Source organism: Triturus cristatus, chromosome 4_2 (genome assembly GCF_964204655.1).
Source record: "Triturus cristatus chromosome 4_2, aTriCri1.1, whole genome shotgun sequence".
Taxonomy (NCBI): domain Eukaryota; kingdom Metazoa; phylum Chordata; class Amphibia; order Caudata; family Salamandridae; genus Triturus; species Triturus cristatus.
In genome coordinates this window covers 796,092,674-796,119,198 of record NC_140586.1, presented here as the reverse complement: position 1 = coordinate 796,119,198, position 26,525 = coordinate 796,092,674, and the positions used below count along the sequence as shown (strand labels likewise).

The window sequence follows — 26,525 nt, the reverse complement described above, 5'->3', positions numbered from 1 at the left end:
CATCCCACTTAGGGCGAAAAGCGTTACAACAAACAAATGATGGACGGAATGCTGACAATGCAGACATTCTCCCCCAGTCAAGAGATCTGGGTTAAATCCATCGTTCTTTTGCCCACTACGCCACCCCAGTTCAGACATGGCCATATGCAAATCAGTCTTGACCCTGTGCCTCATGGGAACAGTCCAGCCCGAACTGCCAAGCCATGTCTTCCCTGGACCGGAATCAAGCATCCTAGGACCGGTTTCTGGCTATCAGCCGTCATCAGCCAGGATAGCTTGACTCCAGTGGCGTAGTGAGCACGGGTCCCACGTCTGGGAATACCCATCCCACTTAGGGCGAAAAGCGTTACAACAAACAAATGATGGACGGAATGCTGACATTGCAGACATTCTCCCCCAGTCAAGAGATCTGGGTTAAATCCATCGTTCTTTTGCCCACTACGCCACCCCAGTTAAGACATGGCCATATGCAAATCAGTCTTGACCCTGTGCCTCATGGGAACAGTCCAGCCCGAACTGCCAAGCCATGTCTTCCCTGGACCGGAATCAAGCATCCTAGAACCGGTTTCTGGCTATCAGCCGTCATCAGCCAGGATAGCTTGACTCCAGTGGCGTAGTGAGCACGGGTCCCACGTCTGCGAATACCCATCCCACTTAGGGCGAAAAGCGTTACAACAAACAAATGATGGACGGAATGCTGACAATGCAGACATTCTCCCCCAGTCAAGAGATCTGGGTTAAATCCATCGTTCTTTTGCCCACTACGCCACCCCAGTTCAGACATGGCCATATGCAAATCAGTCTTGACCCTGTGCCTCATGGGAACAGTCCAGCCCGAACTGCCAAGCCATGTCTTCCCTGGACCGGAATCAAGCATCCTAGGACCGGTTTCTGGCTATCAGCCGTCATCAGCCAGGATAGCTTGACTCCAGTGGCGTAGTGAGCACGGGTTCCACGTCTGGGCAAAAGAACGATGGATTTAACCCAGATCTCTTGACTGGGGGAGAATGTCTGCATTGTCAGCATTCCGTCCATCATTTGTTTGTGTTAGACGGCGACCTCAGAGGAGCCCGGAAGGGGGTCCTGACTACCCTGAGACCCACCCTCGTAGTATCGTAGCCGGGCACTGGCGGGAGACTCCCCAGGGGGAGGAATCTCGCAGCTAGGATCGTACTTCTGGCACCACACGACACAGAGTGACCACACTGGGTATTTTTAGAAAACAATCTTTATCAAGTAGGTTATCACTGCAAGTATGTACAAGGTGAGCACGGGCTCAAGAGTCTCGGAAAGGGAGGGGGTAGCGGGACAGTCTCTGGTAAAGGTTCAAAGCAGGGACGTATCCGGCGCACAGCTCACAATCCTCGAGCTGGGGGATACGTTGTTGTAGTCGGGGTCCGGCGAGACCGTGAGAGTCTGGGGGAGCCGCGAGTCACTCAGCGGGCTCACGCACAGGTTCGGAGGTCTTACGATCTTCAAGGAGCCACGAGTCACTCAGCAGGCTCAGGCACAAGTACGGAGGTCTTACGATCTTCAGGAAGCCGCGAGTCACTCAGCAGGCTTAGGCATAAGTTCGGAGGTCTTACGATCTTCGGGGAGCCGCGAGTCACTCAGCAGGCTTAGGCACAAGTTCGGAGGTCTTACGATCTTCAGGGAGCCGCGAGTCACTCAGCAGGCTTAGGTTAGTTCAGTTCCAGGAGCCACGACCACGTCGGCAGGCTCTCGTTGTTCCAGCGTCGAATCTGCCGGACAGACCCAGAGCACCCCTTGTTATAGGTCGACCCCTCTTTGATGTCCGGAGTCTGTGCAGGCAGGGGTCTCGTCACCTGGGGGTCGCTTGTTGGGATTTCCTGCTATTGTCTTTTGATCCTTTCAGGGCCGGGTCGGGAGGAGTCCCATACACCCAGCAGGCACGGAGCCAGCCCGCAGGGAGGCCGGAGGGCCGATCGAAACCCATCGTCCCTGGGGAGTTCAGAGGTGCGATAGAAACTGCTCCTCCCTCTCTCATCCCCTGGAAGCGTGATGTCCTCCAGCCGGAGTGGCGCCTCTAGGCCGGGTCGCGCTGGGGCCGGGCGGCCATCTTGGTGCATGAAGTGGGCACGCGGGCCCGGGGTGGCCGAAAGGAGAGAGGCCCTGGACGGGGATGTCCGGGGTCGGTGCGGGTGTCCTGGTGGGGAGGGTCGGCTGGGCCGTGTGCTTGGGCTGCAGGTACCAGGTTTCAGTGGTGCAGGGGCACGGAGGGCCATTCTACGAGGCCGGGTCCAACACGCGTCCCCCCCAGCTGAAAGCCGGAGAGAACTGCCCATCATCTTGGGGGGTTCTCTTCGCTGAGGCGGAAGAACCGGGAGAGGCCGTCAGCGTTGGCGTGGTCCGTACCAGGGCGGTGTTCCACGGTGAAATCTATCCCCTGGAGGGAGATTGACCACCGCAGTAGATTGGGGTTCTCTCCTCGCATCTGCATGAGCCATCGCAAGGGCCGATGGTCAGTTTGGACTCTGAAATGAGTACCGAACAGGTAGGGTCGTAGCTTTTTGAGTGCCCAGACCACGGCAAAGGCTTCGCGCTCTATGGTGCTCCACCTCTGTTCTCGGGGCAACAGCCGCCGACTGAGGAAGGCGACGGGCTGGTCTAGGCCTTGGTCATTCACTTGGGACAGGACGGCCCCAATGCCATGCTCGGAGGCATCGGTCTGGACTATGAACTCCTTGGCGTAGTCGGGAGCCTGGAGGACGGGGGCAGTGCACATGGCCTTTTTTAGAGCATCGAAAGCTTCCTGGCAGGCAGCCGTCCACTGCACCTTCTTTGGCTGTTTTTTAGACGTGAGTTCTGTGAGAGGGCCGACAAGGCTGCCATACCCCCGAATGAATCTTCGGTAGTAGCCCGTGAGTCCCAGAAAGGCTCGGACCTCCGTTTGGGTGATGGGTGGTTCCCAGGCCAGGATGCGTCGATCTTTGGCTGTAGAGGGGCGACCTGGCCGTTCCCGACCTGGTGCCCCAGGTAGCCTACTGATCCTTGCCCGATCTGGCACTTGCTGGCTTTTACTGTGAGGCCTGCCTGGCGCAGGGCTGTTAGCACCCTCCGGAGGTGCTGGAGGTGCTCACTCCACTCTGAACTGAAGACAGCGATGTCGTCCAGATATGCCGCGCTGAACTGTTCTAACCCGGCCAGGACCCTATTCACCAGTCTCTGGAAAGTGGCCGGGGCATTTTTCATCCCGAAGGGCATTACGCGGAAGCGGTAGTGCCCATCGGGGGTGGAAAAAGCGGACCGCTCCTTGGCCCCTTCGGTGAGCGCAATCTGCCAGTATCCGCAGGTGAGGTCGAATGTGCTGAGGAACCGGGCTACCCCTAGTCGGTCAATGAGTTCTTCGGCTCGTGGAATGGGGTGGGCATCGGCTCGGGTAACGTCATTGAGCGCCCGGTAGTCCACGCAGAACCGGAGCTCGGGGGCGACACCGGGGGCCGCCGCCTTCGGGACCAGGACCACGGGGCTGGCCCAGGGACTGTCAGAGGGCTCGATCACCCCCAGGGTCAACATCTTCGAGACTTCATCTTGAATGCAGGACCGGACCCGGTCAGGGACCCGGTAGGCTCGGTGTCTCACCGGCGGGCTGTCCCCGGTGTCCACGTCATGAACACACCAGTTGGTGACCCGGGGGGTCAGAGAGAAGAGGTCGGCAAATTGTCTTAGGAGCTGGCGGCAGTCCGCTTGTTGCTGGGCAGTGAGGGCTGGGGAGAGGTTAACTCCTTCCACGGAGCCATCCTGCTCCTTGACACACAGGAGGTCCGGGAGGGGATCCGACTCATCTTCGGCCCCGTCATCGGTGGCCAGCAGGAGGCTCAGTTCTGTCCGCACAAAGTGAGGCTTGAGGCGGTTCACGTGCAGGACCCGGAGGGGATCCCGAGGCGACTGGACGTCCACCAAGTATGTGACTTGACTCTTCCGCTCAACCACTTTGTAAGGCCCAGTCCATCGGTCCTGGAGGGCGCCAGGCTTCACGGGGGCCATGACCCACACCTGCTGGCCCGGCTGGAACTCGACCAGAGTGGCATTCTGGTCGTACCAGCGCTTCATTTCTTCTTGACTTGCCTCCAGGTTGGCCTTGGCCAGTTCTCGGAACTTCCTGGTCTGGTTCCGGAGGGCCAGGACGTATTGGAACACATCTCGGGGGGTGGTCTGGGGTGCTGCCTCTCACTCTTCCTTAACCAAACTGAGGGGACCTCGGACGGGGTGCCCATAGAGTAATTCAAACGGGCTGAACCCTAGGGACTTCTGGGGGACCTCCCGGTAAGCGAACAAGAGGCAGGGGAGCAGGACGTCCCACTTACGCTGGAGGGGCTCTTCTAGGCCGGCGATCATCCCTTTCAAAGTCCTATTAAACCTTTCTACTAGGCCGTTCCCTTGGGGGTGGTACGGGGTGGTGAACTTATAGGACACCCCACATTGTTGCCACAGGGACGTCATATACTTTGAGATAAAATTAGTGCCGCGATCGCTCACGACCTCGCGGGGAAAACCCACCCTGGAAAAGATCCCCATCAGGGCCCGGCCCACCACGGGGGCCGTAATGGTGCGTAGGGGAATAGCCTCCGGATAGCGGGTGGCGTGGTCCACTAGGACCAAGATGAAACGGTGACCTTGGGAGGTGGAGGGGTCCAGTGGTCCCACGATGTCGATTCCGACTCGTTCGAAGGGGGTACTGACGACCGGGAAGGGTTGGAGGGGAGCCTTGCGCTTCCCCCCACTCTTTCCACTAGCCTGGCACGTGGGGCAGGACTTGCAGTGGGCCTCTACCGCTGCTCTCATCTTAGGCCAATAAAAATGGGTCACGAGACGGCTGTAGGTCTTGTCCTGACCCAGGTGGCCGGCGAGGGGGACGTCGTGGGCTAAGCCCAGAAGGAAATCTCGGAAGCGGAGGGGTACCACCAGCACCCGTCCGGATCCCAGCTCCATCGACTTCTGCTCACTGTACAGGATGTTACTCTCCCAATAGATTCGGTGCGTCCCGGTCTGGTCACCTGCGGCTTGGCCCTTGGCCTGGCGCCGCAGCCCGACCAGGGAAGGACAAGTGGCTTGCTCCCGGCAAAATTCTTCCCGGGTGGGCCCGCCCTCGTGGCGCCAATGGGCCAATTCGGGTAGATCCCCCAACTCGGGGACCGGGGCGGGGTCGGATAGTGCGGGTTCGTCGCGGGCGACGGACCCTTCTGCTGGGGGGACGGGAGGACCCTCGGCGGGGACTGTACTGGTCTCTTCGATCGGGGTGCTCTCGACCTCTCTCCGGGGAGTGAGTTGGGCTGACATAGATCGGGTGGTGGTGCACACCCACTCGGGGAGTCCCATCATTCCTAGGTGGGCCTTGCGCTCTACGTGCTTCCAGGGAGAACTCTCCAGGTCGTTCCCTAAGAGGCAGTCGACCGGCTGGGAGGTTCTTACGGCCACCTTGAGTTTACCTATCACCCCTCCCCACTCAAATGGCACCAGGGCTACCTGACACATACTTTCTCTGTTGTCTGCGGATATTACGGGGCAAAAGACGTTGGGGAGGATCTGCTCCTCGGGGACTAGGTGCCTGAGGACACCGGTGATACTGGCCCCGGTGTCCCGCAGGGCCTCTACCTGGTGGCCATTGATCTTGACGACCTGCCCATATTTCTGTGTGTTGGAGGGTAGGAGGCTACCAGGGATCATCTCCCTATCTCCCAGGGATACTAGGGCCATTGCTGCGGGTTCCCACTCCTCGGCTTCCTCAACCTCCTCCCCCAGGGCTACGTTGGCTATCTGTCTCGCAGGGGAGACTTGGGTGGCCATGGGGCACTCTGGGTCATTGGCGTAGTGCCCGGGTTTCTGGCAACGGAAACATGTGACGGTCACCCGGTGTCCCCGCCTCCCAGGGGGCCCGGTCACTGGTGGGGGGGGCGCCGGGAAAGGTGGAGGTTGTGTCTTCGGGGGGCTAGGCTGGGACTCTCTCGGCCCTCCCTGGTTCCCTCCCCCTCTCTGGCGGGGTGGTCCCTGACTGGTTCGGGGGTACTCTCCTACCATGCCCCGGGAGACCCGGGTGTTGGTCCAGCGGTCGGCCTCCACAGCCAGCTTCCGGGGATCTGTGAGCTTGCTGTCCAGCAGATGCTGACGTAGCTCTATGAAGCAGTTCGCAGCCAGATGTTCCCACAACATGAGATCAGTGAGTTCGGCAAGGGTGGTGACTTTGCTGCCCTTGATCCACCCATCGAAGGCCCGACTGAAAAAGTTTACATACTCCACCCAGGTGGTGCCCGGGATCTTCCTACAGTCCCGGAACCGTTGACGGTACATTTCTGGGGTGAGGCCGTATCTTGTGAGTAGAGCCTCTTTCATGTGGCTGTAGGAGGTCTGCAGGGAGAGGGGTAGGTCGAGCAGGGTGTCCCTTCCTTCGCTCAGAAACCGCCCCCACAACCCCGCCCCCCAGTCCTTCTGCGGGATCCGATGGGAGGTCATGGCGACCTCGTAGGCCCGAAACCATTGCTGAATGTCATCGTTTTTATAATATTCTTTGACCACATCCTTGGGGATGTGGACCTTCGGTTCCGCTGGGGAGGCCGTCTCTCGGTTTCCCGGGGGCCTCCCTTCCTCGTTTCGGGCCTTGAGCTCGAGTTCCTTTAAGCTGCGTTCGTGCTCCAGTTGGAGCTTCCTTCCTTCGTGCTCCCGTTGGAGCTTCTTTTCTTCTAGTTCGCCTTGTACACGCATTTGCTCTACCGCTAGCTTTTTCTCCGCTAACTTCAATTCGCCCTCGATTTTGATTTTGGCTAACTCGAGTTCATGATTGCGGCTTCTCTCTCTGTCCGCGAGTTCTTCCGGGGATAGGCCCCCGTCTGGTACGATGCCTCGCACCTGATTGCTGCTGCTTTCACTTGGGGGGGGTTCGGCTTCGTCGAGGCGCTCCCCCGTGCCTTCCGGGCGGGAGGCCCCGGTCTCCACCCAAGTTTTCAGTGCTTTCTGCAAATCTTCCTTAGTGTTGAGACCAGTGGTAGCGATTTTAAGTTCTTTGCAAAATTGCTTTAGCTCTTTCTTCTAGATGCTCCACCTGGAACACCCTGTTGGCGTTGGTTTCTGCGGGGCTCATGGCGCTTCCTTCTGCCATCTTTGTCGGTAGTGCGTCCGTTGTTCACGGTACGATCTCTAGGTGATGGGCCCGAATCCCGTCGCTTGCCACCAATGTTAGACGGCGACCTCAGAGGAGCCCGGAAGGGGGTCCTGACTACCCTGAGACCCACCCTCGTAGTATCGTAGCCGGGCACTGGCGGGAGACTCCCCAGGGGGAGGAATCTCGCAGCTAGGATCGTACTTCTGGCAACACACGACACAGAGTGACCACACTGGGTATTTTTAGAAAACAATCTTTATCAAGTAGGTTATCACTGCAAGTATGTACAAGGTGAGCACGGGCTCAAGAGTCTCGGAAAGGGAGGGGGTAGCGGGACAGTCTCTGGTAAAGGTTCAAAGCAGGGACGTATCCGGCGCATAGCTCACAATCCTCGAGCTGGGGGATACGTTGTTGTAGTCGGGGTCCGGCGGGACCGTGAGAGTCTGGGGGAGCCGCGAGTCACTCAGCGGGCTCAGGCACAGGTTCGGAGGTCTTACGATCTTCAAGGAGCCGCGAGTCACTCAGCAGGCTCAGGCACAAGTACGGAGGTCTTACGATCTTCAGGATGCCGCGAGTCACTCAGCAGGCTTAGGCATAAGTTCGGAGGTCTTACGATCTTCGGGGAGCCGCGAGTCACTCAGCAGGCTTAGGCACAAGTTCGGAGGTCTTACGATCTTCAGGGAGCCGCGAGTCACTCAGCAGGCTTAGGTTAGTTCATTTCCAGGAGCCACGACCACGTCGGCAGGCTCTCGTTGTTCCAGCGTCGAATCTGCCGGACAGACCCAGAGCACCCCTTGTTATAGGTCGACCCCTCTTTGATGTCGGAGTCTGTGCAGGCAGGGGTCTCGTCACCTGGGGGTCGCTTGTTGGGATTTCCTGCTATTGTCTTTTGATCCTTTCAGGGCCGGGTCGGGAGGAGTCCCAGACACCCAGCAGGCACGGAGCCAGCCCGCAGGGAGGCCGGAGGGCCGATCGAAACCCATCGTCCCAGGGGAGTTCAGAGGTGCGATAGAAACTGCTCCTCCCTCTCTCATCCCCTGGAAGCGTGATGTCCTCCAGCCGGAGTGGCGCCTCTAGGCCCGGGTCGCGCTGGGGCCGGGCGGCCATCTTGGTGCATGAAGTGGGCACGCGGGCCCGGGGTGGCCGAAAAGAGAGAGGCCCTGGACGGGGATGTCCGGGGTCGGTGCGGGTGTCCTGGTGGGGAGGGTCGGCTGGGCCGTGTGCTTGGGCTGCAGGTACCAGGTTTCGGTGGTGCGGGGGCACGGAGGGCCATTCTACGAGGCCGGGTCCAACAGTCTGCATTGTCAGCATTCCGTCCATCATTTGTTTGTTGTAATCCTTAAAACATAGGCAGGGAAACTATTTCCACCAATTCTTTTTTAGGAAAAAGGGAGGCAGAAATCAGATGTTTGTGATAAGGTGTGTTTTGATTCAGGTCTAAGAGATTTGTATATTGTGATGCCATTGGTGAATGTGAATCCTGCGTTGTGGAGATCTCATTTTATGGGCCATGGAGGACAGTTCGGCTTGGGTTGCACTCAGAGTCATCCTACCAGCTGTGGGAGCATTGTGAGATGCTGACAAGTGTGATGACTGTGGGGTATTTGGAGGCTGCATGATGGTGAATAGGTTGTCTTTCAGCTTGCATCAGGAGAGCTTGGAATGGCCTAATAGACATGTTAGTAACTCGATGGGCATTACACAGTGATATATAATAATATCAATAAATTGGGTAATCATGGGTGGCATAGGGTAACAGGGGCCATGCCTGGCTTTTGTAGGCGGCTACTGGTCACTTGTGGAATATTCCAATGATGGTCCCCACTGAATAGTTTTATGGAAAGAAGAATCCTTACTTTTTCATCTTGTGCAAGTAATCCGTTAATTAGTCATGCACATTGTTTTTGCTTATAGCGTGACAGGGCTCAAGGTCATGTAAACATGTAGGATTGCTTCTAATTACGCCCTTTGTCTTTCCTTCATCATTGTTTACCTCTGTTCGAAAGTGCTTATACACAATAGCCCTGATTTGGATTCTATGACAGGACTGTAGATGAGGATTATGCTCTACTTTCTTTATTTTCCATCACCAGCTGTATTCAGCATTAACAGAAAATACTCTCTTTCCCATGGAACATCAGGAAAGGCCAGTTCCAAAGGTCAGCCAATCAGCAGTTGTATACATCTTGAAAGGTCCAGTGCTGCTGGGATACTTCCTCTTTCTTTTCCTGCTCCACCAGCAGTTAAGTCGCTTTTCTTTTCTCTAAAGGTTTAGTGACACTGTACATTTAAATTGTTTATTGTTGACAATGTTTGTGGCAGCGCGAGCGCTTTTTGGATGATTGTAAGGTAGCATGTGCCCTTGGCTGTCCCTGACTAGCGGCACACGACGTGAGTTTGTCCAGCCGGGGGAGCGTCCCTCATCGCTCCTTTCGCATCTGTGTGTGTTTTTGCCTGCCGCTAGAGGGTGCCAGTGTAGCGTGTTTCGCGACTCGTTGCTTGGCGGGAGCACGTCTTCCTGTCAGGTTTTTCCTGCCAGTGTGTTCCCTGCCGAGCAGCAAGCCCGTATGCCAGGAAGCTTTGACGCCCGGTGCTTAATTTTCTGACCTGAGGGTCTGTCACATTTTCTGGCCTTCAATTGCCGTGGAAGGGGACTATGTAGAGGAGGAAACCTTTCAGGTTCTGCCCCTAGATGCTAACTTTTGCAACGCGGTGGATGCCTCCATCAACCAGGCAGTTGCTGCAGCTATGGGGCCCTTTGAGAGGCGTATTATGCAGGTTGTTTTTTCCTATGCAGGAGGACCACCCTCTGAGGAATGACCCTCTGCCCCTCGCCCCCCTAAACAGAAAGCACGACTCTCCGGTGAATCTGGGGGCGTTTGAACGCCTTTAAAAGGCCCTCTTGGCACGTCCTTCAATGGGGCCAATAGAACCAGTAGAGGAGGTGATCCCTTTATCCCGGGAGGGCAGGGGATGACGATGGTGATGATTCCACCACTGAGTCTTTGGAGGAGCCTGGCCCTTCTAGGCCCTGGCGTCCTTCCACAAATATAACGCAGCCCCCACCGGACATGCTAGTAATGGAGGATCTCCTGCACCCTCACACCTCAGAGTGGATCCCGGGTAACAAGGTGGCGCAGTTTGTAGCAAGCCGCATGAGGAAGCCCTTAGAAAAGGAGGCTAGACCTGTATACGGTTGGAATGCCCACATCCCGACCTGGCGGGCAAGGTGGCGATCACCCCTGAAATAGATGCCAGGATGGCCACCTTTCTCCAGAAGTCGTGATCCCAAGAATGGGATTGATAGGTCCTGGAAAGCTTGTCAGGACAAGCTTTTGGATGCTTGCGGCCCTCTTACCAAAATTTTAGACCTCGCAGAGGAAGCAAAGTATTCTGGTACTTCATTTTCCCCAGAGTCATTGTCAGGTTGGTCTCAGCGTGACAACGTATTCCTGGGGAATGCGAATTGTGCCATCCCGGCCGAGAGGAGACGCTCTTTGTTGCTTAAGGTGGACCCCAAACTTGGAGACTTGGCCTCCTCGGAGGCAGGGGCCATGGTGACCGAGGAGTCTTCGGGGAGCCCTTTGTGAATGAGCTCACAAAGTTTATCTCTACCTTCACCACCTTAGATAAGGCACAGGCTTCCATCAAGCCGGTGTTCCACCCTAAGGTTTTCTTCGGGGTCGGTCGTGGCAGGGGGTTCTCGACCAGCCGCTTCTATACTCAAGCCCCTACCAAAGGCTCTGAGAAGGTGCTCGACCAGCCCAAGCAGGAGTTCTTCCAGTCGAGGCGAAACAACAGAGGCAGGGGCTCGAGAGGCAGAGGCAGAGGTCATTTCCAGACCCAAACAGGTGAGTCTTTCCCCTTACCCCCATTTATCTATACGGGGCAGGCTGGCTCTATTCGCGCACAATTGGGAGGCCATTACTTCTGACTCATGGGTTCTACAGGCCATCAGGGGTTTTCATATCGAGTTTTACGGGACCCCGATTCAGGAATCCGTCCACTGCCCCCTGGTCTTTACGTCAGTCCAGAATGTCCTGGTAGACGAAGATGTTCAAGATCTTCTTCACAAAGGGGCGATTGTGTGCTCCTCCCTCCATCCAAGGGGATTTTTGAGCAACATTTTCTTGGTGGACAAAACAGACGAGGGTCAGCGCCCAGTCATCAATTTGAAGGAGTTCCACAGCCGGTTGGTCTACCGCCATTTCAAAATGGAGAGGATCTACCTGCTGCGCGACCTCCTGTGCCCAAACGACTGGATGGTGCGGCTCGACTTAAAGGACGCATATTTATCAGTCCTGATTTATTCTCCGAAGGTTCCTTCAGTTTCAGTGGAGAGGACAGGTTTATGAGTTCACAACGCTCCCCTTCGGCCTCTTCTCGCAACTTGGTACTTCACCAAGGTGCTCAAGCCCGTAGTAGAATACCTCAGAGCACGAGGCTTCAGCCTCATTATTTATCTAGACGAAATTCTTCTGCTGGCTCAGTTTCCAGCCATGCTTACGGAACAGCCGCAGACGACGGTAGCTCTGTTGTAGAACCTCGGCTTCGTTATCAACGACAAGAAATCCCTCCTCATCCCAGCCCAGCAAACTAAGGGGCGTATTAACGAGGAGAAGCGATGATTATCGCTAAACGCGCTTAGCGCGCTTTAAATTATCGCAGGCTATCGCTGGATTTCATTGCCGTGTCAGTGGCATATTAGCAACGCTTAGCTGACAGGCGATGTGAAATCCTGCGATAGACTGCGATAATGGACATTTGCGTGTGAAATCCTGCGATGATTTCACAGCGCTAATGCCAAGCTTGGTAATAAGGGAGTGTGGACTCAGCCTTACAATCCACCTCCCATAGGCATTAATGGTAAATCAGGTTTTTTTCTGGCATTGGAATCATGCGATGATGGGGGCTTAGCGCGCGTTTTGTTATCGCTTCGCTGTTCAGGGGCAGCGTTGTTGATACAGCGATATTGGTTTTACGTGCATTTTACATGTTGTCTTAGGAGGGAATGCCTACTTTGCATCTCATTAGCGATATTTATCGCTGTCATGAGATGTGTTATGAAATCGGCTGCTAACATGCGCTGATGCATGTTAGCACCGCCTTGTTAATAGGGCGATAAGAATATCTACGCTTTAGCGGCAAAATGTGCTGCTAAAGAGGCGATAATGCCCTTGATCATATGCCCCTAAGTTTTTAGGACTTGTCATGGACTCTGTCAACAAGACTTTGAGTCTTCCCTCCAGGAAGGCTTCCAAAATTCGTTGGGAGCTCAGGCGAACCCTAGCCCGCTCCACCTTCTCTCTCCAGCAAGATGCCAGGGTGGTGGGTCTCCTGTCGTCCTCCATCCAAGCCATCTTTCCGGGGCCTCTCCATTACAGAGCCATTCAACGGGTAAAAGCCACTCACCTCACGAAGGGCCTGAAGTACGCGGGGCATGTTCCTCTCACAGACGAGGTGAGGTTAGAGATGAAGTGGTGGCTGGACCATATGAAGGCCTGGAACGGGAGGGCCATTTTGGGCTCAGTTCCGGACATTGTCATAGAGTCGGAAGCCAGCAGTTCGGGCTGGGGAGCACGTTGCGGGGACTCCTTTACAGGAGGAAAGTGGTCAGCTGACATCAATTGCTTGGAACTTTTGGCAGGTTCCTTCACCATTAAGTGCTGGACGAAGGACAGAATCAGCTGCAATGTCCTTCTCAAGATGGACAATGTGTCAGCTGTCCGCTACATAAACCACCTGGGGGGCACGAAATCCAAGGTACTAGCAGATATGACCAAGGAGTTCTGGACCTTTTACCTAAGGAAAAACTTGTCTGTGACAGCGGAGTACCTTCCGGGAGCATCCAATGTGGTAGCGGACTGGTATACCCGGGTCTGGTCGGATGTGAGCCTTTGCGAATTGGATACCAGAGTCTTCCAGAGACTAAACGCCCTTTGGGGCCCCTTCTCTGTGGATCTCTTTGCCTCTCGCCTGGATCACCAACTACCCATATTTTTCAGTTGGAAGCCGGACCCTCTGGCGGTGGCCATGGATGCCTTCCTTCAAGATTGGTCGAGAGAGAAGGGTTATGCCTTTCCCCCGTTTGCCATGATAATGCGCCTCTTGGCTCAGGTCCGCAGACAGCAGGCGAAGGAAGTGTTGATCACTCCTTATTGGAGGTCGCAAGTATGGTTTTCAGTTCTTCTGGAATTTTCCTGGGATTCTCCAATCCTTTTCCCCCGCGATCAGATGATTCTTCGGGATCCCCAGGGAGAGCCTCATCCCCTCGTCCTGCAGAACCGGATGCCCCTCATGGCTTGGCACATTTCCGGCAACGTTGTAGACTCCGGGGCTTATCAGGAGAAGCTCAAAACATCCTGGCAGCAGCATGGGCAGACGGCATCAACAAACAATACAGATCTGCTTGGGCCAGATGGGTGGGTTGGTGCCTTGGCTGGGATCAGGATCCTGTGGGGTGCGAGGTGGCACCCATCTTGAACTTTTTGGCCTCCCTGGCCAAGGAGGGTTTGGCATACCGCATGATTAATTCTTACAGATCAGCAAACTCAGCGGGCCACCACCCGGTGCAGCGTAACGCTGTAGGGGAACACTTGTTTGTCTGCAAACTGATCAGAGGCATTCGCTTATCCCTGCCATCTTTACCTAAATATTCTAAATTGTGGGACGTCAACAAGGTGCTATCCCTTTTTAAGTCCTGGCCCTCGAATAAGTACCTTTCCCGCAAGGAGCTTTCGGTGAAGTTGGCCATGCTTCTTTGCTTGGTCTACTGTCGGAGGGTTTCTGATGTGAGAGCCCTGGATCTCCATGGTCGGGTGTTTACCCCTCAAGGAGTCACTTTCCATATTTCCTGCCACACTAAGTCCAATTCTAGGGTGATCTCGTACCAGGCTTTTGATAAACACCCTAAATTGTGCGAGGTGCGTTGCCTCAAGGCTTATGAGAGCATGACAGATGAATATCACCCCCATGGCATTGACCAGCTGCTGATATCTCTTGGGAAACCCTTCAAGGCTGTCTCTCCTCCCATCATGGCAAGATGGATCAGAAGGGTCATGTGGGAAGCAGGCATTGATATTTGTTACTTCGGTGCTCACTCAGTTAGAGGCGTTATTGCCTCCAAAGCCTTTTATCTCTGGGCACGCCTCGAGGATATTATCAATGCCCCTGACTAGTCATCAGACTCTATGTTTAAAAAGTTTTATTTTAAACCAGTCGTTGACATGGCTTCCCTAGTGGTCGACAAACTTTGAACAAGCATAATCCTTGCTTCAGGTCCTGCCATAGAATGAAAAAAATCCTAATAAACACAAAGGAAACCTTTAATTCTATTAAGGACTCGGAGGCAAGGATTATTCCTGCCCAGAGTTTCCTGAGGATTCAGTCATCACCCACCCTCGACTATGGGTCAGCACTCCGTATGGTATAAGTATTCTCACAGTTCTCATTGTAAAGCATGGTCTTGTTTCACATGGATTTACAGTTCAGTGGCTTTGTGTTTTCCTAATCTTCGATCTTTTTCTCCTGTACTATGTTATTTGGTGAACGTTGTGGTCGTTAAGTTCTGGTTCATCTCGATATCCTTTGGCTTCTTTTAGGATCAGAGTCTACAAAAACGTACTAGTGAAATTCGATGACGTCTGGATGATCGCAGTCAAGAAAGAGGAAGTATCCCAGCAGCCCCGGACCTTTCAGGACGTATACAGCTTCTGATTGGCTGACCTTTGGGACTGGCCTTTCCCGATGTTCCATGGGAAAGAGAGTTTTTTCTGTTAAATTTGAATACTGCTGGTGATGGAAAATAAAGTAGAGCATAATCATCACCTCTGAGTCCTTAATAGTATTGAAACTTTCCTTCGTGCCTAATAGGACATTTTTCATTTGTTGTTATTAAATGAAACATGGTTTCCGACAAGCCTCTGATGTATATGTTGTTTCATTTTTTGTCCTTGTAGGGTTATGACAGTGGTTGCGGCCTTTTACAATTTCACAATGTTCTGGAACAAGAGGACTGTGTGCTCATCCAGGTTTTGAAGAAGCAGGGAGGCATTCCCTTTGTAAAGACTAATATCCCACAGGCATTGTGTAGGTAATGATGTGCTTTTATTTCAAATGGCTTTTTTTTATAATCATGAAGAAATAAGTGTTGCAGGTCCAACTATTCATGCTTTGCATTCCTTTGTTGAATCTGGATGCTGAAAGAACATCACTGGAAAAGAGAATGCCTCTGTACACCTGCAGGTTTTTCGTTTTTCTTGAAAGATGCCAGACTTGAAAGATCCCTTAGGTTGGTCATAGCGAGTTCTGTAGTTGAGCCCCAAGATCACGGATAAATCTCTCGCCATGACTCTTGACAGTCAAGCTGAACTGGGTCATCAAATAAGCCTTACTGGATCTCAAGTTATGTTTCAGTACATGAAAGAAATAGAGCTTGCAGTTATCTTGTTTTAGTCATTGTTTTTATAAACCACTAGAGCAAAGTTGGGGGGACTTCAAAGTATTTTCAAATTGTGGTGTTACACAGGAGGAGCGAAAGGATAAACACTTTAAACAGGATAAATGCGTCTTTAGTGAGTTTCTCTACTTTAAAGACTTCTCTTCTGAACATAGGAATAAAGAAGGCAAGTTCCAAAATTAGAAGTCACCATTATTGTATTTCTTGTAGGTTGAAAGTCAAAGTGTTTTTGGGAAGCCATCCTTAGGCATGTGGTCAGTTGATATCCCAGAAGCACTTTTGAAGATAAGTGTGGTGATGGACCATTGAGAGCCTTGTGTGCAAAGCATAAGCCATGGAAGTCAGTCCTTTGTTTAACTGGGAGAAAATGAAGCATCATCAAAGTAGCCAGTGACATGATGGGTGCATTTCAGTCCGAAGACAAGTTGAGTGACAGCATAGTTTTGGACTCTACTTAAAGGGGACGATTCCGATGGCCGGTCGGACAGCAATCCGTAGCCTTACCGTGAGACCGACACGTACCCGGAGCCGGTCCGTCCTGTCGAGTAAGTACGATGCGCATAACTGCCAAAAACACGACTGACATGTAGGCTGTGAATCTAGCTCCATTCTCCGTCTGAGCCGTAACTCCTAAAGAGGAACCGAGTCGCCCGGAAGTAGTATCCATAGCAGTTTCCGGCATGACAAGTACGATGCGTACTTTCTACACGCAGGACGGGTCGTCACATACGGCATGTCACAGCATCCAGAAAACAAGCATATCAGCTACGATTCGCGCCACAAATCAATACACGGCTACGAGACGGTTCAGCTTGCAGCGGGTACGAGACGGAGCAACTAGCAGCGTGTACGACACGAACACATCATGAATCCCATCGCGCAGGTCATACCAGTACTCTACATCTATGACCGGATCAGGAACCGACGCCGACGGCGCTGACGTTAAGTCAGACACCTACAACACAAACAAACGACACATACCTGCAAAATGGCACACACACACAGGGGATCCACATCCTGGCCACTAACTACAGCCCACCATAGGGGTTGCATGGCCAGCACCACTAACACCCCCACCCATAGGGGACCTGTTGCCCATCACCCCTGCCACCCACACTCACAGGGCTTATGTTGCCCATCACCCCTGCCACCCCCACTCACAGGGCTTATGTTGCCCATCACCCCTGCCATCCCCAGCCTTAGGGCTCATGTTGCCCATCACCCCTGCCACCCACACCCATAGGGGACCTGTTGCCCAACACTACTGCCACCCCCACCCATAGGGACTATGTTGCCCATCACCCCTGTCACCCCCAGCCATAGGGCTTATGTTGCCCATCACCCCTGCCACCCACACCCATAGGGGACCTGTTGCCCATCACTACTGCCACCCCCACCCATAGGGACTATGTTGCCCATCACCCCTGCCACCCACACCCATAGTGCTTATGTTGCCCATCACCACTGCCACCCCCACTCACAGGGGACCTGTTGCCCATCACCGCTGCCACCCCCACTCACAGAGAACCTGTTGCCCATCAGCCCTGCCACCCCCACTCACAGGGTACCTGTTGCCCATCACCCCTGCCACCCCCACTTACAGGGGACCTGTTGCCCATCACCCCTGCCACCCCCAGCCATACGGCTTATGTTGCCCATCACCCCTGCCACCCACACCCACAGGGGACCTGTTGCCCATCACCACTGCCACCCCCAGCCATAGGGCTTATGTTGCCCATCACCCCTGCCACCCCCAGCCATAGGATGGGTGATGCGCAACACATCCAGCATACGCAAACATCAGGTATGTCCGCAAAATACATCCCCCATGACATCATGACAACAGTGTGTAGTCTGTGACAAATGCCCACAACAGTGATTATGGCTACGAGCATACAATGTAGGTAACAGCACATGTGTGACCAACACATGAGTGTTTACCGTATTCCTCCTGAGGCTCAGCCGGGAGTTAGTCTAGCGTTATTTGCACATGCTTAATTTAAAAAATTTTACCTGCAATTGCTGTTGTCTTCTAACTGCCCCCCTGCTGCCTCCTGCTCCCTGCCTGATAGCGCCCAGCAGCGATCCTAACGCTGAGAGCTTGCGGGAGTCTTGGCAGGCGCCATCGGCCACGCCGTAGCGAGGGACACGCCCCCCTCGAGGCCTCACCCCCTTCACTGAGTATATCTGACCGCTGACTTACGAGCGCGTTAGTTTACCGTATTCATCCAGAGGCTCAGCCGGGAGTTAGTCTAGCGTTATTTGCACATGCTTAATTTAAAAAATTTTACCTGCAATTGCTGTTGTCTTCTAACTGCCCCCCTGCTGCCTCCTGCTCCCTGCCTGATAGCGCCCAGCAGCGATCCTAACGCTGAGAGCTTGCGGAAGTCTTGGCAGGCGCCATCGGCCACGCCGTAGCGAGGGACACGCCCCCCTCGAGGCCTCGCCCCCTTCACTGAGTATATCTGACCGCTGACTTACGAGCGCGTTAGTTTACCGTATTCCTCCTGAGGCTCAGCCGGGAGTTAGTCTAGCGTTATTTGCACATGCTTAATTTTAAAATTTTTACCTGCAATTGCTGTTGTCTTCTAACTGCCCCCCTGCTGCCTCCTGCTCCCTGCCTGATAGCGCCCAGCAGCGATCCTAACGCTGAGAGCTTGCGGGAGTCTTGGCAGGCGCCATCGGCCACGCCGTAGCGAGGGACACGCCCCCCTCGAGGCCACACCCCCCTCCCAGCCCTATAATAATGTGTATTCACCGGAGGCGCAGCGGACGAGCGCAGCGGGCGCGACGATTGCGCGCCGAAGGCGCGCATAAGGCAAGCTCGTCTGCGCTCGTCCGTGCCGAGTCCGGGCCTAGGGCCAGTCCTCCTGCCTCTCATCCCTCAGGTCCCATCACCTATAGTGCTGACACTCTCCACAGTCTTAGGATACTTAACAGGAACTGTAGTCGAAACAGCTACCAAGCTGACACCTTGCCGACCACATGCCCTGATTGCTCCCACTCCTTCAGACCCACATGTAATTTGGAACCTCTACACAACTTTTGTATGTTGTTATTGAACTGTCGTTCCCTCCCAAAACATGCGACCGAAATTGCGTTGCTAATAGAGGAACACGCACCAGACATATTGTTCCTTACAGAAACCTGGCTATCTCCTGAGGCCGATCACGCGGTCATAGCAGCCATTCCTCCAGGTTTTCGAATCTCCCGCCAAGACCGCCCCAAAGGGAAAGGAGGAGGTGTGGCGATAATCTATAAAGAACAACTTCTCTGCCGAGTGATCTCGGAAACCATTACGGACTGTGAGAGTCTTACTTTCAACATCGAATTAACACCTAATAGTTGCCTTTCTGGCACTCTTATTTATCGCCCCCCCCGGCCCCCCGAAGCAATTCCATGTCAGCTTACCTTCTAGTGTGGCTGAACGTCTTAATACCACCTCCAACTATATCCTGTTGGGAGACTTCAATTTTCATTTTGAATCATCCTCAGAACATGTAGCATTGACTTTAGCAGAGGATCTAGCAGCCCTGCAACTCTCCCAACGGGTGCCCACGGCCACCCACGTGAAGGGCCACTTGTTGGATCCGGTCTTCAGTAACTGCCCCGGCCTTTTAATCACGCCACCGATTCCCTTGCCATGGACAGATCATTTCTTGATCCCCATTAACTGGACTGTGTTTAAAAACCCTGAGCCAACACCCACCACGAGATTCATGAGAGCGTGGTCCCGCTTAGCGGCGGACAAGTGGTCCAGCAAACTTGCTGAAAATCCACCTAGGATTCGTGCCAACCCCGACCTTGCCTACCAGGCATACGCCAGCTGGATCACTCAATCCCTTGCCGTTGTCCTACCAAAAAAGGTAATTACGCTTAAACGCTCCCACAAATCCTCCCCGTGGTATTCTGAGACCCTGAGAGACAGGAAACGTCTCTGCAGGCAATCGGAGAGACGTTGGCGTTCTGATTACTCCACAGACAATAAAACTCTCTACCGAAATGCCATCAGCGAATATAAAACTATGATAAAAGCAGCACAAGCCTCATACTTTTCCGCGAATATTCTACTTGCCAAATCAAAGCCTAAGGAAATTTTTCGGATCATCAACACTCTCACTAAACAGGCCCCTTGCCTGCACGTGGACAAGTCCACTACCTACTGTGACGATATTGCAGAGTTTTTCTATCAGAAAATAAGTTCTATCTACTCCGCTTTCCCTCCTAAGAACCCCAATCCCTCTATCCCCTTTCCAGATCCCGCTACCCCCTCATCTACGTATCAGCTACCTTTGCTCACTCACTTTCCCCCTCTGGATCTCGTCACTCTGGACTCCCTGGCACGGAAAGTTCATTCCGGATCCCCAGAAGACCCAGCTCCTCCAGACATAATAATGGCAGCCTCGCAGGTCACTCTACCCATTATTAGGGAGGTCTTAAATGCCTCCATCTCCTCCGGCACGGTTCCCACCATATGGAAACAGGCGATGGTTAGAGCCTTATTGAAGAAGCCTACCTTGGACTCTACTAACCTGAGTAACTACCGCCCCAGCTCCCTGCTCCCTTGGACAGGTTAGATCCTGGAGAAATATATTAATTCACAGTTAATAAATTTCCTGGAAGATAACCATCTACTAGACCCCACCCAGACGGGCTTTAGACCAAAGCATGGGACCGAGACCGCCCTCCTCATGGTCACAGAGGAAGCCAGGAAAATCCTTGATCATGGAGGATCAGTGGCAGTGATCCTCCTTGATCTCAGCGCGGCCTTTGATACGGTCAGCCATGTCACCCTGATGGAACGCCTATCCCAAGCCGGGATTAAGGATAAAGCCTGGTCATGGTTCCAGTCCTTCTTAGAGAATAGGTCTTTCCGCGTCTTTGAAGGCGAATCGGTGTCCACCAGGAGACCTCTGAATTGTGGAGTCCCCCAGGGCTCCTCTTTGAGTCCTGCTCTCTTCAACCTGTACATGAGGCCACTGGCTGATGTCGTCCGCCCATTCGGTATAAAGATCATTTCCTATGCGGACGACACGCAGCTGGTGGTCTCCATGACGCAGGCTGCCAATCCATCTGCTTGTGGTGGACTTAGAGAGTGCTTAGAGGCAGTAAAGACCTGGATGTCCCTGTCCTGCTTAAAATTGAATGGGGACAAAACCGAGCTCATGCTCCTAGGTTCTTCAGATCTCAGCCTCCCCACCTCCCTGTGGCCGCCTAGTTTAGGACCTCCCCCAACTCCTAAAAATAGTATCAAGAGTCTTGGAGTCTGGCTGGACAGATCTTTGTCTTTTAACATACAATCTACAAAACTTTCAGCTACTTGTTTTGGCATCATGAGGATGCTAAAGAAAATTCTCCCTCTCCTCCCCCTGGAAGCCAAACAAGTGGCCGTACAAGGTCTTATCCAGTCACGCCTTGATTTTAATAACATATTATATCTTGGTGCCCCTGAAGCCACTCTGAGAAGGCTGCAGACAGTTCAGAGCTGCGCAGCACGCATTCTATTAGACCTCCCCCGCAGACAGTCAGTGAGGTCGGGTCTGGTCTCCCTCCACTGGTTACCGGTGCGTCAGAGAGTAATGTTTAAAGCTATGTGTATAGCTCACCAGGCCTTCTGGAACGCCGGCCCCAGGATTACTCGGGACCTAATCTCCCATTACACGCCCAGAAGAAGCCTACGTTCTAGTCAGACCTTCCTTGCGATGGCCCCCAGAATTAAAAGAACCAGATCCGGAGGCAGAACATTCTCCTACAACGCAGCTAGGGCCTGGAATGCCCTGCCACCGCATCTTAGAGCCGACCCCAAGCTGACGGCCTTCCGCAAACAGCTGAAAACCTTTTTATTTCACTCAGTCTAACTTCTCTCCCCTCCTACTTCTGGATCCACTGGTTGGATTACTGGTATTCTCAGCGCTTGGACGCCTCCGGGCAGCAATTCGCGCTCTACAAATGTACTTCCAATTCCAATTCCAAGGCAAGCATCACCATAGCACTGTGGCAATGTAAAAAGAACACCCCCTCACTGTGTAGAGCAGAAGTTAAGTGGGGGCTCAAAAAAGGCAGCAGATGTGGAGCATTGTGGTGATGGGGACCAAACCCCCCTCATCACAGAGACCAAAAGGTAAGTGTCATCATGGTCAAAGCTGCAAATAACAAACAGCATGTATGATCCCTGCTCCCAACACATCAAACACTTCTGGGGCAAACTAGTGGTTGTGTCCAATACACACAGAGATGTGGTGAGGCTAACAGTGCTGTGAAAAGATAACACTCTCGGCCATGTGCAGACAAGCACCACACATGGGTGCTGACAATGCACACAGCGTACAATGACACAACAGCAGAAGTGAGCATCACCAAGCATGCACACATCTTGAAAATAGACACACCAATCAAAACAATATGTGTAGATTGTAGGTGTCAGCTCACAAACTCACATTCCATGCCAGCAATGGCACCCAACAACCAGGATGAATGTGCCCAATGATGTGAAATGACTCACAGGGATAGAATGCAAAATCACAGAAACAGCATCTAGAACATGGCCCACAATAGCAATACCAATGCACTGGTGCAGATGCACAAACAGGCAAACTGCACATCGGAGACAACATGTGTGTGTGTCACAGTATCCCCAGGCAACTAGACAACACATGAGGGGGGCTGAACCACAGTGACACAGATGTGTACACAGTGCCATACAAAAGTAAACCATCATTGGGACACCCTCAGTGGGCAATCAGGCATTGGGAGATGAGAGGAAGCACAACAGACACATGTGACACAAGCTGGAATGAACACCAAATAACACAGCAAGAGACGGACACACAACACCACTACCCCCAGGGCGATCACTGACATAATATTGAGGAGGAAAATATCGACCTGCCAAAATATCGAGGAAAAAATATAGAATGCCAAAATATCGAATCCCTATCTACAAACAGGTAAGGAAAAAAATATTGAATCCAAAATATCGTTGTAAAAAATATAGTTAGTCAAAATATCGAATTTTTTAAATGTCTTAACAGTAATGTAAAATTAATTATATAATAAATATAATTAAACAAAACATACTTAAAATACTTAAAGAACTTTTAAATTAATAAATAATTAATGTAAGTTAAAAAAACATACATTTTTATTTTTTAATTCATATATATATTAACGTAATATTAATAAAAATTATTCAATATTTTTAGCGTAGGATAGCGGGAGGGTAAAATTTACTATTACCACTCCAGTGAGTGCAGCAGTAGGGAAAGTGTTGGATAGCGGGAGGGTAAAAATTACTATTCCCACTTCAGACAGTGCAACAGTAGGGAAAGCGTTGGATAGTGGGAGGGTGAATATTACCATTACCATTCCAGAGAGTGCAACAGTAGAGAAAGCATTGGATAGCGGGAGGGTAAAAATTACTATTCCCACTCCAGAGAGTGCAACAGTAGGGAAAGGGTTGGATAACGTAGGGGTAAAAATTACTATTCCCACTCCAGAGAGTGCAACAATAGGGAAAGCGTTGGATAGCGGGAGGGTAAAATTTAATATGTCCACTCCAGAGAGTGCAACAGCAGGGAAAGCATTGGATAGCGTAGGGGTAAAAATTACTATTCCCACTCCAGAGAGTGCAACAGTAGGGAAAGGGTTGGATAGCGTAGGGGTAAATATTACTATTCCCACTCCAGAAAGTGCAACAGTAGGGAAAGCGTTGGATAGCGTAGGGGTAAAAATTACTATTCCCACTCCAGAGAGTGCAATAGTAGGGAAAGGGTTGGATAGCGTAGGGGTAAATATTACTATTCCCACTCCAGAGAGTGCAACAGTAGGGAAAGCGTTGGATAGCGTAGGGGTATAAATTACTATTCCCACTCCAGAGAGTGCAACAGTAGGGAAAGTGTTGGATAGCGTAAGGGTAAAAATTACTATTCCCAATCCAGTGAGTGCAACAGTAGGGAAAGCGTTGGATAGCGAAGGGTAAAAATTACTATTCCCACTCCAGTGAGTGCAACAGTAGGGAAAGTAATGATTTAATATTTTAATAAAAAGAAATTAATTATCAATACCAATAAAATATTAATTAAACTTAATTACCAATTACAAAATATTTAATAATTAATTATTTATAAATACCAATAAATATTATGTATTAGAAATTAATTACCTATTAATAATTAATTAACAAACAATTACTTTTCAATACAAAATGAATAAATAACAAATACCAATTAATAATTAATTGACAGCAAATTAATTATCAATACACAAAAATATTTTCAATAATTAATTAATTACAAATAAATTACTTCCCACCCTATTCCCCTATAAAACCACAACCCGCTACACAACTAAAACGCAAAATTAAATTAAAACTTATTAATTATTCCTAAAAACTTACTATTTAATTTACTATAATTAAATTACTTCCCACCCTATTCCCCTATAAACCCACAACCCGCTACGGAATTTAATGACGCAAAAATTAAATAACATAAAATGTATTAATTTAAAAAAATTAAACATACATTACAAACACTAACACATACGCTAACGTACAAAACACTTTAAAAAATTCGATATCATTAAAAATTCGATATATTTTAATGCCTATATTATGAACTTCGATATTTTGACAGTCGATAATACTTACCTGCATTTCGATATTATCAACCACTATATTATGTCCATTCGATATTTTGTCCATTCTATATTTTGTACTCGATATTATGTCCATTCTATATATTTTTTTCAATATTATGTCTAGTTACTAGGGGTGGGCGGTATTTGCGAAATTCACTTACACAAACTATCGCAAAAATGTTAAAAAATCTCCGCAAACACGTGGAAATATCGCGAAGATGCAGAAGTTTTTTTCCCGCCCGTTCGTGGTATTTTCTGCGTGATCGCGGCTCGCCAACTTACCCATGCGGTTGCTCACGGGCGCGAGATCTCAATCATCTCATACTCTCGCGGTGCATGATCGTGAGAAGAAAGACATGATCACACGATGAATGACGTGATCGCGTGACAAATTACGTTAATGCGGGCGCGAACTGACACGAGACAGCGCAAATGGCTACCAACAATCCAACATCTCGTGGAGAACGCGACCGGATCGGGAAAACGTGTCGGCGAACGCGGGGATTCAGGTAAGGCGAACGCTCGCATGCGAAAATGTATTTTTTTACAGCTCGAGCAAGAAGAAAATTTCCAGTAAGATGTGGATTGCGGAAATTTTGACATTTTCGCGCTCTCCGCGGAACGTGAAAATGTCAAATTATCACAATTTCCGCGAGCGGAATGGAATTTTAGCCCAGGCCTACTAGTTACCCCCCCAGGGACCAGACAGTGGTGTGACACAAGCATGCATGACACCTCCACTGTGATGACAAAGGCAGATGTCGTACAAACTGGGAAACCCAGACATGTGTCCTGTGCCACAAACGTACATCACACATACACAAACACAAATCACTCAGCATGGCCCCTCATCCATGGACAAACGGGAGCTAGGGGACCATCCATGCAAACATTCACATCAGTCCACCTTCAACACCACACACCTGAACTGCAACAATATGTATCTGTGAAGTCCACATGGACAGGTGACATTGCACATGCACCCATGACAAACACAGGAATGTTGGCAGGAACTAAGGTGCACACACACATCACACAAGGACTGTTTACAACCCTGGGGAATGACAGACACACTGCACAGTATGCGGTACATGGCCATGACCTCAAAGGTCATGTAACCTTCAGAATCCCTGCCACAGTCCCAGGACTATGCGATGCCAAGGAGAAACACAAGGCACCCATACTGACACCTGCCAGCATCGCAGCCGTGAACCCGACAAGTGGGAGCAGTCACACACACATACAAATGACTCAATCACTGAAAACCACCACCTAGGCACAACTACATGATATTGCGAACAAACAAGCGCCTTGAGGAACCCTGACTGTGTCTCATCTGTGTCTGACAACATCATCACCACTCAGAACTGACAAAGCCCAATGATGATACACCAATTAACAGTAGTGTGTCACGCACCCACACATCTGGTAGCTGATTGGAAAAGTAGTGGGATGAACCCAGTATTACTCAGCAAGCATCAACAACAGGGACATATCAAGATAACACTGTCTGTGTATGAACAGGGATGTGGACACACACACATGCACATACAACACACACCATGGGCCCAGGCCATGTCACTGGACAACACACTAACTTGAGGGGACACAACTCCTGTGGGAGCCCAGCTGTGCCAAACATATTCACTGCAAGTCCCACTCATGTCTGCAGAACGCTTGGTCAGTCAGCCATCAGTTACCACACAATGAAGGCTCTGGTCACAACAGCCTGGGTACGTGAGTCTCATCTAAGTCATCTGCACATACCCAAAACATATGTCTAGCAAGTTGCACAGAGGCCCCAGTTGCTCCTAATACAATGATGCCCACACCTGTAGGTCCAGTATTGATGAGCACGAAGTATGTGGAAGTGACAATTTGGACAATGGGAAGCACATCATATGTGCAGGGGTGCAAACCACAGATGTGACCATGCGAATGAAATGCTCACAGAGAGATGTACACAAATAGTTGATCCTGACACACCCAGGTAGCTGCAAAGGATGACATGGATACCCACCAGAATAGGATACATATCTCATGGACCACAGGGAGTACCTCACATCAACACATCAGTATGCAACATTGTAAACCAAGCATTACAGGTGCAAAGGCATGTAAAACAACATCAACATGATGTACAGCTAAATCAAGTTCACAAGGACAAAGAAAAAAGCTTTATTCAGCATATTAAAAGTGAAAAGTCTGTTCCAACAAAAGGCCAATGGCCAGTCCATGTCCAAATGCCAAGGAGTGAACTAGAGTAACAAATTCAGTATATGAAATACTAAACGTCTGTGCAACCAAAAGGCC

General features: G+C 51.3%; 1 protein-coding gene across 1 annotated transcript in view; it reads left to right on the top strand.

The window, feature by feature from the left end:
* The window catches only part of LOC146835060 (vitamin D3 hydroxylase-associated protein-like), an 824,670-nt gene that overhangs the window by 409,767 nt on the left and 388,378 nt on the right, over window positions 1-26,525 (top strand). Inside the window, exon 4 of the mRNA XM_085599957.1 lies at window positions 15,076-15,209. Within this exon, the coding sequence (XP_085456083.1) occupies window positions 15,076-15,209 (134 nt within the window). The remainder of the gene's footprint in view (window positions 1-15,075; window positions 15,210-26,525) is intronic.